General features: G+C 43.0%; 1 protein-coding gene across 1 annotated transcript in view; it reads left to right on the top strand.

Annotated features, from left to right (window-relative positions):
• The first annotated feature begins 6,036 nt into the window (after positions 1 to 6,036).
• The window catches only part of LOC140727667 (suppressor of tumorigenicity 14 protein homolog), a 92,389-nt gene continuing 84,308 nt past the window's right edge, over positions 6,037 to 14,117 (top strand). The window contains exons 1-2 of the mRNA XM_073045306.1: positions 6,037 to 6,448; positions 13,621 to 13,774. Coding sequence (XP_072901407.1) covers positions 6,368 to 6,448; positions 13,621 to 13,774 — 235 coding nt within the window. The 5' untranslated portion in view covers positions 6,037 to 6,367. The remainder of the gene's footprint in view (positions 6,449 to 13,620; positions 13,775 to 14,117) is intronic.

The raw sequence follows: 14,117 nt of genomic DNA, 5'->3' as shown, positions 1-14,117 counted from the left end.
CTGCTTTTGAGAGACTCTATAGATCTATCCTGATGGTATATAGTAAACCCATTAATCTGAATCGCTGCATCCGGTACGGAAGGGGTTAACCAGGATTCCACAAAACAAAGGACACACGCAGTCCTAATGTCCCTCTGATTCAGCACCCTGGCTCTGAGATCATCGATTTTATTCACCAGAGACTGCACGTTCACCAGCAAGATAGTCGGTATAGGGAGTTTAAAACCCCATTTCCTCAAATGCACTTGTAATCCTGATCTTCACCTGTGCTTCCTCCGAGGTTTTCTCCGTGGGCCCTTCCGACCACAGAGCGTGGTTTCCTTTGGTTTTAAGCAGCAATAGTTCATTTAAATGCATTAAGACATCTTTGTTGACTGTACTGACTTTGGATGCAGTTGTGCTTTTTAGCTGTAACAGGCTAAAACAGGAATATTTAATCTGCTCCTGATTTTTTTGGTCAGATTAAGGTCTGAAGCCCTGTGCTGAGTTGATGCCAAAGTTCTTGTCTACTGAATACAGCTTTCTTGGCAGGATTTCCATCCATTGTAATGTGCACACTCATTAATCTTCCGACCCACTTGCTGGAGGAATGGGTGTCAATGAGACTCAAGACCTCAGAGCCAGAAGAGTGCGATATGAAAAGGAAAATTTTAATACTGGAATACCAGCATTTCTAATTGTTTTCACCGCCATCTCTAGCTGCATCACCAGCTGTGGTTGTATTCCTAATGTCCAGGAGACAAAACAATCTTGTCTGGACAGGTCTACATGTTTCTCATCAGTTGTGTACGACTTTTTCTGGAAGGAGAAGTGTCATAATCACAGAGAAAAACATTATGGATAGCGGCCCTGTGGCCCAATGAGACCATGCTAACTATAATGCCTGCTGAGCTAGTCCCGATTTCCCACATTTGGCCAATACTTGGCAGCTTGTTTCATATATTCACCATGAAGAATTTGCCCCTCAAGTTCCTTTGTTCCAGCACAGAGTGGAAGTTTTCAGTTCCCTGTTTTTAACTGAGATGGAGAATAATATACATTTTAATTCATTATTCTCTTTTAAAAAAGGCAAGTATAGTTTAAAAAAATTCTCCTTGCACAAAATACTAGCAAGGAATCCAAACATCATTGGAGATTATAGACAATCTTTTAAACAAATGACAGTTAATTCATTACAGGCAATTAAAGCTCTTGCACTACTCATCGAGAAATCCGAATGAACACACCCTGGCTGAAGTGGACTTCATGAAAAGAGCTGTAGTTGAGGTTGTACCCACAAAATCATTCAGAGCCTTACCCATTCAGTAGCCCTAGGTGAGCCATGAGATCCAAAATCACTGAGAGCCAGATCAGAAGTATTCAAGTCTGGTGACCAAGGAAGTTACCAGAGATCCAGGTACAATCTCTGGAAAGCCATCTCACAGATGAAGTGGCAATTCAGGACCAAACCTGAAGCAACGAAGGATGTGGCAGGGCTTGTACACCAACACCTCACATCAAGTTAAATCAAGCAACACTGGAGACAGCAGGGCTTCACTTGCAGAGGAGCTCAATGGCTTCTATGCCTGCTTTGATTGTGAAAACATGGAGGAACAGTCATGTACTATCACAGCCCCGATGATCCTGTGATTTCAGTTCTTAGGCCGGCGTGCAAGCAGCCGTCAGGAGGGTGAACCCACAAAAAGCATCTGGCCCAGGTGGGGTATCTGGCCAGGTACTAAAGACATGTGCTGATCAACTGGCTGGTGTGTTCACTGAGATTGTTAACCTCTCACATTGGCAGTGTGTGGTACCCACCTGTTTCAAGCAGGCTTCAATTATACTGGTAGCTAAGAAGAGTGTGATAACCTGCCTTAATGACTATCACCCAGAGGCACTTACATCCACAGTAATGAAGTGTTTTGAGAGGTTGATGATGAAAAATATCAACTCCTGTCCAAGAAGCAACTTAGTTTCACTCCAATTTGCCTGCCAGAGCAACAGCTCCACAGCAGATGCCATTTCATTGGCTCTTCACTCAATCCTGGAACATCTAGACAGCAAAGTGCATATATCAGGATGCTGTTTATTGACTATAGCTCAGATTCAATGCCATCATCCTCTCATTACAAATCAATAAGCTCCAAGACCTTGGCCTCAATACTCCTTGTGAAATTGGATCCTGGATTCCCTCACTTGCAGACCTTAGTCAGTTCGGATTGGCAACAACATCTCCTCCACGATCTCCATCAGCACAGATGCACCACAAGGCTGTGTCCTTAGCCCCCTGCTCTACTCACTTTACACTTATGGCTGTGTGGATAAGCACAGCTCCAGCACCATATTCACCTTTGCTGATGACACCACTGTCATAGGCTGAATCAAAGGTGATGATGAAACCTGCATATAGGAGGGAGATTGAAAATCTGTCTAAGTGGTGTCATAACTCAATGTAAGCAGGACCGAAAAGCTGATTATAGACTTCAGGAGAAGGAAACCAGAGCTTTGCAAGCTTGTCTCACTGGAGAATCAAAGGTGGAGAGGGTTAGCAACTTTAAATTCCCAAGTATTATTACTTCAGAGGATCTGTCCTGGACCCTGCACATAACTGCAATTCTGAAGAAAGCATGGCAGGTTCTCTACTTTCTTAGGAGTTGCTGAGATTCAGCATGATATCCAAAGCTTTGACAAACTTCTATAGATGTGTAATGGGGAGTGTATTGACTGACTGCATCACAGCCTGGTATGGAAACACCAATGCCCTTGTATGGAAGAACCTACCTAAAGTACGGGATATGGCCCAGTCCATCATGGGTAAAGCCCTTACAACCATTAAGCACATCCACATGGAATGCAGTCGAGGAAAGCGGTATCCATCATCAAAAATCCCTCTATCTAGGGCTTGCTCTCTTCTCTCAGGACCCATACCACCAGGTTCAAAACAGTTATTACCCAGCAACCGTCAGGCTCTTGAACCAAAGAGGATAACCACCCAGCTTCACTTGCCCCATCATTGAACTGTTCCCACAACCAATGGGCTCACTTTCAAGGACTCTTTGCCTCATATTCTCGATATTTATTGTTCATTCATTATTATTGTTAAGTCTTCTTTTGTATTTGCAGTTTGTTGTCTTCTGCACTCTGGTTGAACATCCTAGTTGGGCAGCCTTCATCGATTCTGTTATGGTTATTATTCTATAGATTTATTGAGCATGCTCTCAAGAAAATGAATCTCAGGATTGTATTTGGTGACATAAATGTACTTTGATAATAAAATTTACTTTGAACTTAACAGATACTTTAAACATCAGCATATCAGACAGGCTGGTACATTTACTTCTATTTTAGACAAATAGAAAGTAAAGGCAAAATATATCACAAATTGGAACTGCAGTCATTCTGAAACCTGAACATAACAAATAGTGTCTTATTCTGAAAATTAATTCTGTCAGTAAATTTCAATAGATATGCTATGAGTGAAACAAATTATAAAATTTTGAAAGTACTTCTGTCATTACTTTACTGGGTTTATGAGCAAGACAAAATGTCAGAAACGTTCGGAAGGTCAAGCAGCATAAATGGAATTAAATGCAGTTAATCTTTTAGTTCAGTGACCTTTCATAAGAAACTTATTAAGAAAACTATTTCAATTCTCCAACAGCTGCACTTGCATCAAGCATCATGATGTCCTTACATGTCAACATGAGGTTCCACATGGGCTCAGATACATCCAGCTCTACACCCCAAGTCCAAGTTGAAAGTCAAAGTTGGTATACACAGGTGCAAAGAATACTGTACTTGCAGCAGAATCACAAGCACACATAAAAGCAGCATTCACAAGGAAAACATAAATTTAACATATATTACACGCAATTTTTACAAGAAAGAACACAATTAGAATGTTTTTTAAAAAAGGCCAGTTTACTGCAGAGTGATCAAGGTGGTCATAATGTTGTTAAGGTGTAATAATTGGGTTTTGCCAGTTGTTTCAAGAACCCAAAGATTAACCGCACGTCTTCTGACCAATGTCCAGCACAGGATGAACAAAAATATACTGTATCAACATTTTTGTTAGGCTGAACTTTAACACAATGAAAAGAATGTAAAGAATGTGTTTATTCCCAAACAAGGAATTATGTCAAAAGTACTGAAAACAGAAAGTACTGTCGTTATTCAGTAGTGTGTGCGACGAGGGATGCCGGGAGATGCCAGTTTAGGTCAATTACCTTGCTGCAGAATTGCGTTGAATACTCTGACTGATTTCATCGTTCAACCTTCAATCCATGTTCAAAATCACTACATTGCCTTTCCGTTTCATCGACACTGTGTGAATCTATGTGAAGGATGGAATCACGAAGGCTGTGAATCGAACTCTTTGCTCTAACTTTTAATGACAATCTGCGCGCTGAGTTTGAAAGCTCAGCCTGAAGCGGTTGGTTTAATGGAAGGTGAAGATTTATCTCTTCCATCCATTCATGCATTTAACATAAAATATCTTTCCCAATATCAGCCACACCAGAGCAAACCGCTATACCCCACTCCTAACACCTGCCAACGGTCCGAGGGGCGGGGCACACAACTTTAATATTATATTTGACTCACAGAACACCTTTGACCACATACCTGCAGTATCTCTAGGCACCCCTATCTTTGTAACATAACCCAAATCCTCATCCATACCATTGAGTCTCGACTTAAAGATCGCACTTTCTTCCGGTCTCCCACCCTCCGTACAGCTGAAGCCATCCAAAACCCCGCTACAGGTGATCGACTCGGCACCGTATCATTCATCCATCGCCTTTTTCAAAAAAAAAATTGCGGATGCGCAGTAGCTTCCAGTTAAATAAGATTAATTTTAAAATACTCGCATCCTTATTTTCCAATTGTTCCCATGGCTTATCTCCTTTTGGTGTCCTTAAACTCCTATCTACAACTCGCCCAGAGATTTTGTCCGGTCCTGGCCTAATGATCATCGCCAATGTTACTGTTCTGTTATTCCCTATCACGCTGTAGACGCTGGCTGTAGAATTTCTCCCTCGCATCCTGTCTGTGGTTTTAACTCCTCTTTTTCATTACCTTCAGAATCTACTTTTTTGGCCTGTGCCCTCCCCCTCCCCCGTGTATGTTCACGTTGCCCCGTTGGAACACCGTGCGAGGTTTTACTACATTTAGCGCGCTGTGCAAGTGCATCAAATTCCATCTTGTTCTGGACGTAAGCAACCTGGTGGAGGGTTTACCCTGCTTTCTTCAGTTGAATCGAAAACAAAGAATTAACCGAGGCTTTATACTTGTGATGCACCATCAATAACTCTCGACGACGGGAGGCGAACGATAGGCTTTTATTAACTGCAAGAGACCACCACACAACATCCTGGAGACTGAGCGAGGGGCAGTGCCTCCAATCGCCTTTATACAGGGGTCTGTGGGAGGAGCCACAGGAGCAGTCAGCAGAGGGGTTCACCACAACTTGGTTTCTTTAGCATTAAAGTACGGCCGTCTTCCAGATGAAATTAACGTGGAAACGTGTCGGTGGTGTAACTCTGATCAAATGTGAATTCTTCCCTTGACTTTTTTTAAACCAGCTTTCTGTAGTGTTTCTCTATTTCCCCTTTCTAAACCTAGCTTGGCGCTTTAAGGAAATTAGTAAAAATGTTTGCTTAATTAGTAAAATTAAGTTACTGTTACTGGCTATCAAGCAAATTTGCCCAAAATTTCCCTTGTGTGTCACTGAGTGCGTGTGCTTCTCCGTAATCAGTGTATACGTGCCGTTGGACGAATGACCCTTTTTGTGGTTGGATTTAGCTGGACTAAGAGAGTCCAATTTAACAAACTTTCAAAAGAATTTTGAAACGCTAACTTCTCACAAAGGCAAATAGAAACTTAGTTAAGAATTCAACTGGACCTCAAGAAATGTGTGTGGCGCCAATATTGTCCCGCAACACCCCTCTTTTGCGGAACTCTTGACAGTAGTCGGAGCAGTGGGGATGTCTAGTTAAAAGCACAGAAGCGTTTCAGTTTTGATTTCTGAATGCATTTTGACCGAGACCAGTGTCTACTACACTCCGGTCTGTAGGGTTTCTCTGCCACCCATTTACTGTAGACGATTAAAGAGGTGTGACCAGCAGATTGCTTCACTCCTGAGAATTTACCCCGCCCAGACGGAGGAGTGAGGTTAGACATCAGAACAAAGCAGGGGCATTCGTTCCACGTTCCATTAGTATTTAAAATTTCCTGGTCACCCGTCAACTCGCAAAAAGTTTCTCTCAAACTTCAACCTGACTTCACCTGAACTCGGCACTTCCGGGTTGGGCAGCCTCCTAAGAACTGGAGCAAGCGAAACCAATTCTCCAGTTTCTTGTTTTTCCTTCGAAAGAGTTTGGGCTTCAGCATGGCAGCGCCGATCGGTATCCAAATGGTTGAGTTTGACAGCAAGCAAAGTCAGCAGCTCCTTGATGCCTCGGCCACGCAGGTGAGCAGCCGCCCGGATAACCCCCGCCCGGCCCGTGGATCGCCCACTCGGCCCCTTGCTCCCTCCTACGTCCCATTACTGCCTGCTGCGCTTTCTTGCGGAGCGTTGGCGCCGCTCACCGCGAATGTTGTCTCACGGCGCGTCAGGAGGCGATCTGCATTTCTGTAGCGCCATGAGCTAAAGTGTTTCTCAGCCGGCGAGTGGCGCTTGATTGTTTTATTGTATTGCGGTAGGGAGGAGTAGGGGGCAGGGGAGCGAGTGGGTAGGGAGAATGGAGTCGTGTGGGGAGGGGTGGACGGGGTCGTGGGTAGGGTTAGGGGCAGAGATGCCGAGGAATGGACGAGGGGTGGAGGACAACAGAGACTGGGGACTGTGTGAGTAGGTATGACCGGGGGAGGAAGCGTGGACAGAGCTATGAACTGTGTAGGGTGCGGAGGGTATGGGTGGTCAGGCTGGAGAGAGGGGAGGGGATTGTGATGGAGAATTGAATATAGGAAGTGCTGGGGACCTAGACTATGTGCAAAAATGTCTTGATCTCTTGAATATTCTCAGTGACTGAGCTTTCTATTCACTTTGTGGAGCCAGATCAGTCCCGCATCTACCCTAAAAGATCTTCCGTATTTTAATTAGATCACCTTTCACCTTTCTCAGTGCAACAGAGTGCAGACTGTCAGGGGCTACAAATGCCCAAATTTTGGACACCCTACATCTGAACATGCTCCCTGTTATTAAATTCAGAACTCTGACCTATGTACTCTTCCAGACAGTAGATCTAATTTCCTCTCTCTCTCTCTCTCTCTCTCTCTCCCCTCTCTCTCTCTCCCTCTCCCTCTCCCCCTCTCTCTCCCCCTCCCTCTCTCCTCTCTCTCTCTCTCTCTCTCTCTCTCTCTCTCTCTCTCTCTCTCTCTCTCTCTCTCTCTCTCTCTCTCTCTCTCTCTCTCTCTCTCTCTCTCTCTCTCTCGCTCCCTCTCTCTCCTTTTCCTTATCAGTCTTTAGTACTTTCGATGCCATCCTCTGCCTTTTCCATTGCCACAGTGAGGCCAAATTCAAAGTGGAAGAAAAATATCTCACAACACACACAAATCGCTGGTGGAACACAGCAGTCCAGGCAGCATCTATAAGGAGAAGCACTGTTGACGTTTCGGGCCGAGACCCTTCGTCAAAATATCTCATTTTGTTTGGGTAGCCTGCAACTCAATATTATGAATGCTGAATTTCCCAACTTGTTCTCTTACCAGAAACATTTATAGGTCCACCTCTTTTACTGCTCCCTTTGTTTATTTTTCCCATCCTCTCCCTATGTGGTTCCAGTTATGATCCACCAGCCTTTGCTGACAATCTTTCCTTTTCCTTCCTGCCTGTAATTTAAAGTGGGTACACTTATAGTGGAGGTTGATAGTTTCTTGATGTTGGGAAAAGGCAGGAGAATGGTGTTGAAGGGGATAATACATCAGCCGTGATCGAATGCTGGAGCAGACTTGATGGGCTAAATGGCCTAATTCTGCTCCTGTATTTTATAGTCTCCCAGTCCTGATGCAGGGAGTCAACCTGAAAATTTGAAAATTTAGAAAATTTGTCTTTGTGATTTATTCTGTGTAAGTCTGTAAAGAGCCACATTAACTTTTGTGAACTCTTCCCACTTTACATGCTTACAGAAAGTTTTGATCTATTTTTGTTTCTTGTTAGATTGGTCTTAATTGTTCTTTCCATTTCCTTATCAATTGTTTCTCTTAACCTCTGAAATTTTCACCATGTTTAAGTTTACAGTTTTTCTGGCAACATATCAAGCCTTAATTCTTTAATGTAATGTGATATTCAACTTGTTGCATGGTGAAACAGCTTGATAGGGTTTATGATTTAAGTGGATATATTTTTGTTGTGAACAACACATTCTTGAGTATTGGCAGATCTTGTTTTCTGTAGCTCTTCCAATGCAATTTTTCAATCTACTAAAGCCAACGCATGCCTCAAGCCATTGTAATTTCCTTTGTCTATATGGCTGATACCAGTTTCAGGCTGAAATAAATCACTTTCAATCTTCATTTAAGATTCTGTAGAAATGTAGACATAAAGGAACAAACTTTCCTACCCTTCTCTGCCATTACCTATTAACAAGCTTGATATTTCCACCTCCCATCCTCTTTGATGTCATTTGCTTCCTGAAATCTGCCAATCTTTTAAAATATAAAACCATTAACCACAGGGGCAGAATTAGGCCATGCGGCCCACTTAGTCAGTTCTGCCATTCCATCAGGATGATTTATTACCCTCTCAACCCCATTATCCAGCCTTTTCTCTGTAACTTTGATCCTCCGACAAATCAAGAACCTATCAACCTCCACTTTAAATACACTCAATGACAGCCGTCCATGGCAATGAATTCCACAGATTCCCCACACTCTGGCTAAAGAAATTCCTCCTCATATCTGTTCAAGATCGACATCCTTCTGTTCTGAGAGTGTGCCCTCGGGTCTGAGACTCACCTACTGTAGAAAACGTCTTATCCACATCCACTCTATCTATCAGCATTTGATAGGTTTCAATGAGATCTCCCCTCTTTTAAACCCTGGCCCAGAGTCATCAAATGCTTCTTATACATTAACCCTTCCATTACTGGAATCATTCTCGTGAACCTCCTCTGGACCCACTCCAAGGCCTGCACATTATTTCTTAGATAAAGGGCCCAATGCTGCTCACAATACTCCAAGTGCATTCTGACCATTGCCTTATGCTTTATGCAACTGGATCCACAATGTCCTCACGTGCAGGTCCTAGTCAGTTTGGATTGGCAACGTCTCCTCCACAGTCACCATCAGCACAGGCGCACCACAATGCCGTGTGTTTAGCCCCCTGCTCTACTCCCTTTGTACTTATGCCTGTGACTCCCAGCACAGCTCTAATGCCATATTTAAGCTTGCTGATGACACCACTATTGCTGGCCGAATCAAATGTGGTGATGAGTCCGTATGTAGGAGGGAGATTGAGAATCTGGCTGAGTGGTGACACAACAACAACCTCTCACTTAATGTCAGCAAGACCAAGGAGATAATTATTAACTTCAGGAGGAGGAAATTGGTGGTCCATGAGTCAGTCCTCATCAGAGAGAGGGTCAGCAACTTTAAATTCCTTGGAGTTATCATTTCAGAGGACCTGTCCTCATTCCAGCACGCAAGTGCCATTATGAAGAAAGCATGGCAGCACCTCTACATTCTTAGAAGTTTGCAAAAATTCAGCATGTTATCTAAAATTTTGACAAACATCTATAGATGTGTGGTGGAGACTATTAACTGATTACATCATGGTGTGGTTGGAAACACCAATGACCTTGAATGAAACGCCTACAAAGTGGATACAGCCCAGTCCATCATGGGGAAAGCTCTCCCCACCATTAAACATACCTACATGAAGTGTTGATGCAGGAAAGCAACACCTGTTATCAAGGACCTCCATCACCCAGGCCATCTCTCTGCTGCCTTCAGGAGCATCTGGACCCACTCCACCAGGTTTGGGAATAGCTATTAGCCTTCAACCATCAAACTCTTGAATCATAGGGGATAACTTTATTCAGCCCAACGCTGAACTCTCCCCATAAGCTATAGACTCACATTCAAGGACTCTACCTCATGTTCTCGATACTTATTCATTATTTATTTATCGTTGTTATTATTGTTATTTCTTATTTTTCTTTCTATTTGCATTTACACTGTTTGTTGCCTTTTGCACACTGGTTATTTGTCCATCCAGTTGGGTACAGTCTTTCACTGATACTATTGTGTTTCTTGCATGCCTGCAAGAAAATGTTCTTTGATAATAAATTTACTTTGTACTTTGTATAAAGCCTCAGCATTACATCCTTGCTCTTATATTCTAGTCCTCTCAAAATGAATGATAACATTGCATCTACCTTCCTTACCACCGACTCAAACTACAAGATTACCTTGAGGGAATCCTGCACGAGGACTCCCAAATCCATTTACAGCTCTGACTGTTGATGTTTCTCCTCATTTTGAAAATAGTCAACATTTTTATTCCTTCTACCACTATGCAGCACCTTGTCAAAGGCCTTCTGAAAATCCAAGTAAACAACATCCGCTGACCAATGCCTCCGCAATCTCTTCAGCTTCCTCTTTCAGGACCCTGGGGTGTAGCCCACCTGGTCCAGGTGACTAATCTACCTTCAGATCTTTCATCTTAGAAATATAGAAAACCTACAGCACAATACAGGACCTTTGGCCCACAAAGCTGTGCCGAACACGGCGCTGGTAAAACACAGCAATGGCTTACTGGCAGTAAACAAAACTACTGTCTACTTTATTAGTCACACTTCTTCTGGAAAACAATCACCTCAATCAATAGCCTGTAGCTTTCATTTTGGAGCTGAGCTTTTAAACTGCCTGTACAACCTAGCGTTTGTGTGTTGTAAAATGAAGTCTCAAAGGTGCAAGAAGGTTATGGCATGGCATGCACAGGCCGAATCGAGGGGGCAGGCCCCAGGCCCGAAAGTGTGGAATTAGCCAATGTACGGCCACTGCTGGAGCACTTGGGGCCAATTCAAAGTAGCAGATCTGAGATGAGGCAGAGTTGAGACAGTGGTGCCCAGCTCAAGAGCGAGGAATTGGCCGATGTTTAATCAATTTAAGCGGTAGCCCAGATTGAAATGATGACAGTGTCGGGGCCAGTCTCTGAGCTGAACTGAGGCTGTGACCTGCAACTAACGGGCTCCTGGATCAGCCATGGTCTCACTTACGTGAACTTTAGTTCTGAACGTAATTTGCTTGGTATTGGGTGTTTGATTGTCTTTTTTAATGGGTTTCTTTGTTTTTTGGAGACATTTCAAGCTTGTATATAGTATACATACTTTGATAATAAATATATTTTGAACTTTGAATTCTATCATATTACAATGACTGATACCAAAGGGTGTCTTTACCTTAAGCTCCCTGATCAAACATAGTTCACTACACAACAGCCAATCCAGAATTGCTAATGTGGTGAACTACATATACCTGTCTGGACACGCCCCCTGCTGACTGCTCCTGTGGCTCCTCCCACAGACCCCGGTATAAAGGCGATTGAGGCCTAAGCCCGGCCTCATTCTCCAGGATGTAGTATGGTGGTCAACTACTGCTTGTTCTTTCTTCCAGTCAATAAAAGCCGATATCTCGCCTTCACGTCTCAGAGAGAGTTATTGATGGTGCATCAGCTGTTCCCCTAGTGTACTCAGCCACAAGTCCCTCTAAAAAGCCATCTTGTAGGCATTCTACAAATTCCCTCTCTTGGTGTCCAACCTGATTTTCCCATTCTATATTAAAATTGCCCATGACTGTTGTAACATTGCCTTTTCTAGACCCTTTCTATCTCCCATTTTAATTTATATTCCCCTCCCTGGCTACTGTAGAAAGGCCTGTACCTAACCCCCATCAGGGTCTTTTTACCCTTGCAGTTTCTCAACTCTGCTCACAAGGATTCTACATCTTCTGATCCTATGTCACCTATTTCCAATGATTTGATTTGATGTTTTTACCAACAGAGCCACCTCACCCTACCTGCCAACCTGCCGATACAAAGTGTATCTTTGGATGTCATGGCTGAGGATCATAGCCTCCTTTCAGCCACAACTCACTGATCTCCACAGTGTCATGCCTGCCAATCTCTAACTGTGCTACATTTATCTACCTTATTACATGTACTGCCTTCAGTCCTGTTTCCATCACCCTTTTTGATTTTGCCCCCATGTTACACTTCAACTTATCCCACTGACTGCAATTTTGCCCGATCATCTGCCTGTCCTTCCTTAGTCTCACAGCACACTGCATCTACTTGTATATCAACGGCCCCATCCTCAGCCCTATCACTCCAGTTCCCATCCCCTGTAGCTCTGTAATTACAAACCTGCCCACAAAGATATTGTTCCCCTCAAGTTCAGGTGTAACCCATCCTTTTTGGGCAGGTCATACCTTCCTGATGACAGTTCTTCAGCCACTCATTCATCTATACCTACATCCTATTCCTGCCCTGACTAGCAAGTGGCATTGGAAAAATCCAGAGATTATTACCTTGGAGGCCCGGATCTTCAGCCTCTTGTACTCACCGTGTAGGACCTCTTCCACTTTCTACCTATGTCATTGGTGCCAATGTACACCATGATCTCTGGTTGTTCAGAGAATATTCTGCAACCACTCTGAGACATCCTTGACCCTAGCTCTTGGGAAGCAGCACACTATCCTAGTGTCTCTTTCACAGCCACGGACCTTGCCTCCACAACCCTCTATGTTGGAGATTTCCTAAAATTCACCACCCCCTAAAGATAGAAACGTCTCCTCATCTCAGTCCTAAATATCTTATATTTAACTCAAGATTTTGACTCTAGATTCTACAAACTCCTGCCCTGTGATATATCCTCCCTATATCCAGCCTGTCAGGAATTTCCATGAGCCCTCTTCTCAGTCTTCTGAACCCTTGGGAATAAAGGACTAGATAATCCAGTCCTTCCTCATACAATGTCCTGCCATCCACCAATCAGTATGCTGAATTATTTGATGCATTGACACATGTAACTTTCCCTGGGTAGGAAAGTTGAAACTGAACACAATACTCAGATTATGGTCTGCATGTGTACACCCTGACATTAATCATAGAAAGAAATGAAAGACTAGGCTTATATTCTAAACAGCCACCAAAGAAACATTCTACTGACATAGCCCTATTTACGCAGCTGCCCTCCTACAATATAGTCTATCAGATAGCAATACTTCACAGCCTCCTGTGCACTCTGAAGATCTCTTGAAAGTGATAGAGAGGCGCTATCGGTACTCACTAAACAGAATGCTCAGAATTCATCGACAGAACCAGTGAAGCAGCCCAAGTGAACTGGCTGAAACCATCATCCCAGACTTGACCCTCCATTTTCCTCCAGGGCTTTCAGCAGGCAGTTTCCTTTACCCCCAGGTCAGTTAATCAGGAGAGCTTCCCTACTTTTGATGCTAGCATCTGATGTCTTCATGCAATCTTTTTTTTTGAAAAGGAAAGCATGTTCAGATTACAAATGGAGTTTGATATGTTTTATGCAGGGTGATGTAACAAAATCAGTAACCAGGAAAACTTGCATTGTACCGTGATTCTTCCTGATGATTGATATAGAATTGTGTAATCATTTGAATTTATTTTTGTAGCCAGAAGAAAATACTCAAACTATTCTCAGATATATGCCCACTAGAGAAACGTGCAACAAAATGATCTGCTGGAGGTGTAAAATGTGGATGTTGATTGTTTCAACAGTTGCAATATTAACCACAGCCATTACCATCATTGTCATTCTCAGTATAAGTAAGTAAAATACTTATTTTTATTGCATTTAATTGCATTGTTCTTATCACTGAAGTGGTACTCACTGGGAGCAAATAATTGGATATGTTACTATATACGTAGTCTATAAGCCTGGAAGGATTTTGATGCTGTTTCGACATCTTCTCGACAAAAGTGATTTGTAACACCTCAAACAAGATGAAGCACTATTATTGCTTTCTTAACTACAATTTAAATGTTGTAGAAGTTCTTTGAGCCCCATTGGAAACTGGGGGATGGTTACAATCACAACCTTAATCACTTACAAATATTCTCACTTAATCAGTTTTTATTGTTCGAAGTAAAATCAAAGTTGGACTGATCT

Source organism: Hemitrygon akajei, chromosome 5 (assembly GCF_048418815.1).
Source record: "Hemitrygon akajei chromosome 5, sHemAka1.3, whole genome shotgun sequence".
Lineage (NCBI taxonomy): Eukaryota > Metazoa > Chordata > Chondrichthyes > Myliobatiformes > Dasyatidae > Hemitrygon > Hemitrygon akajei.
This window is presented reverse-complemented; position numbering and strand designations above follow the sequence as displayed.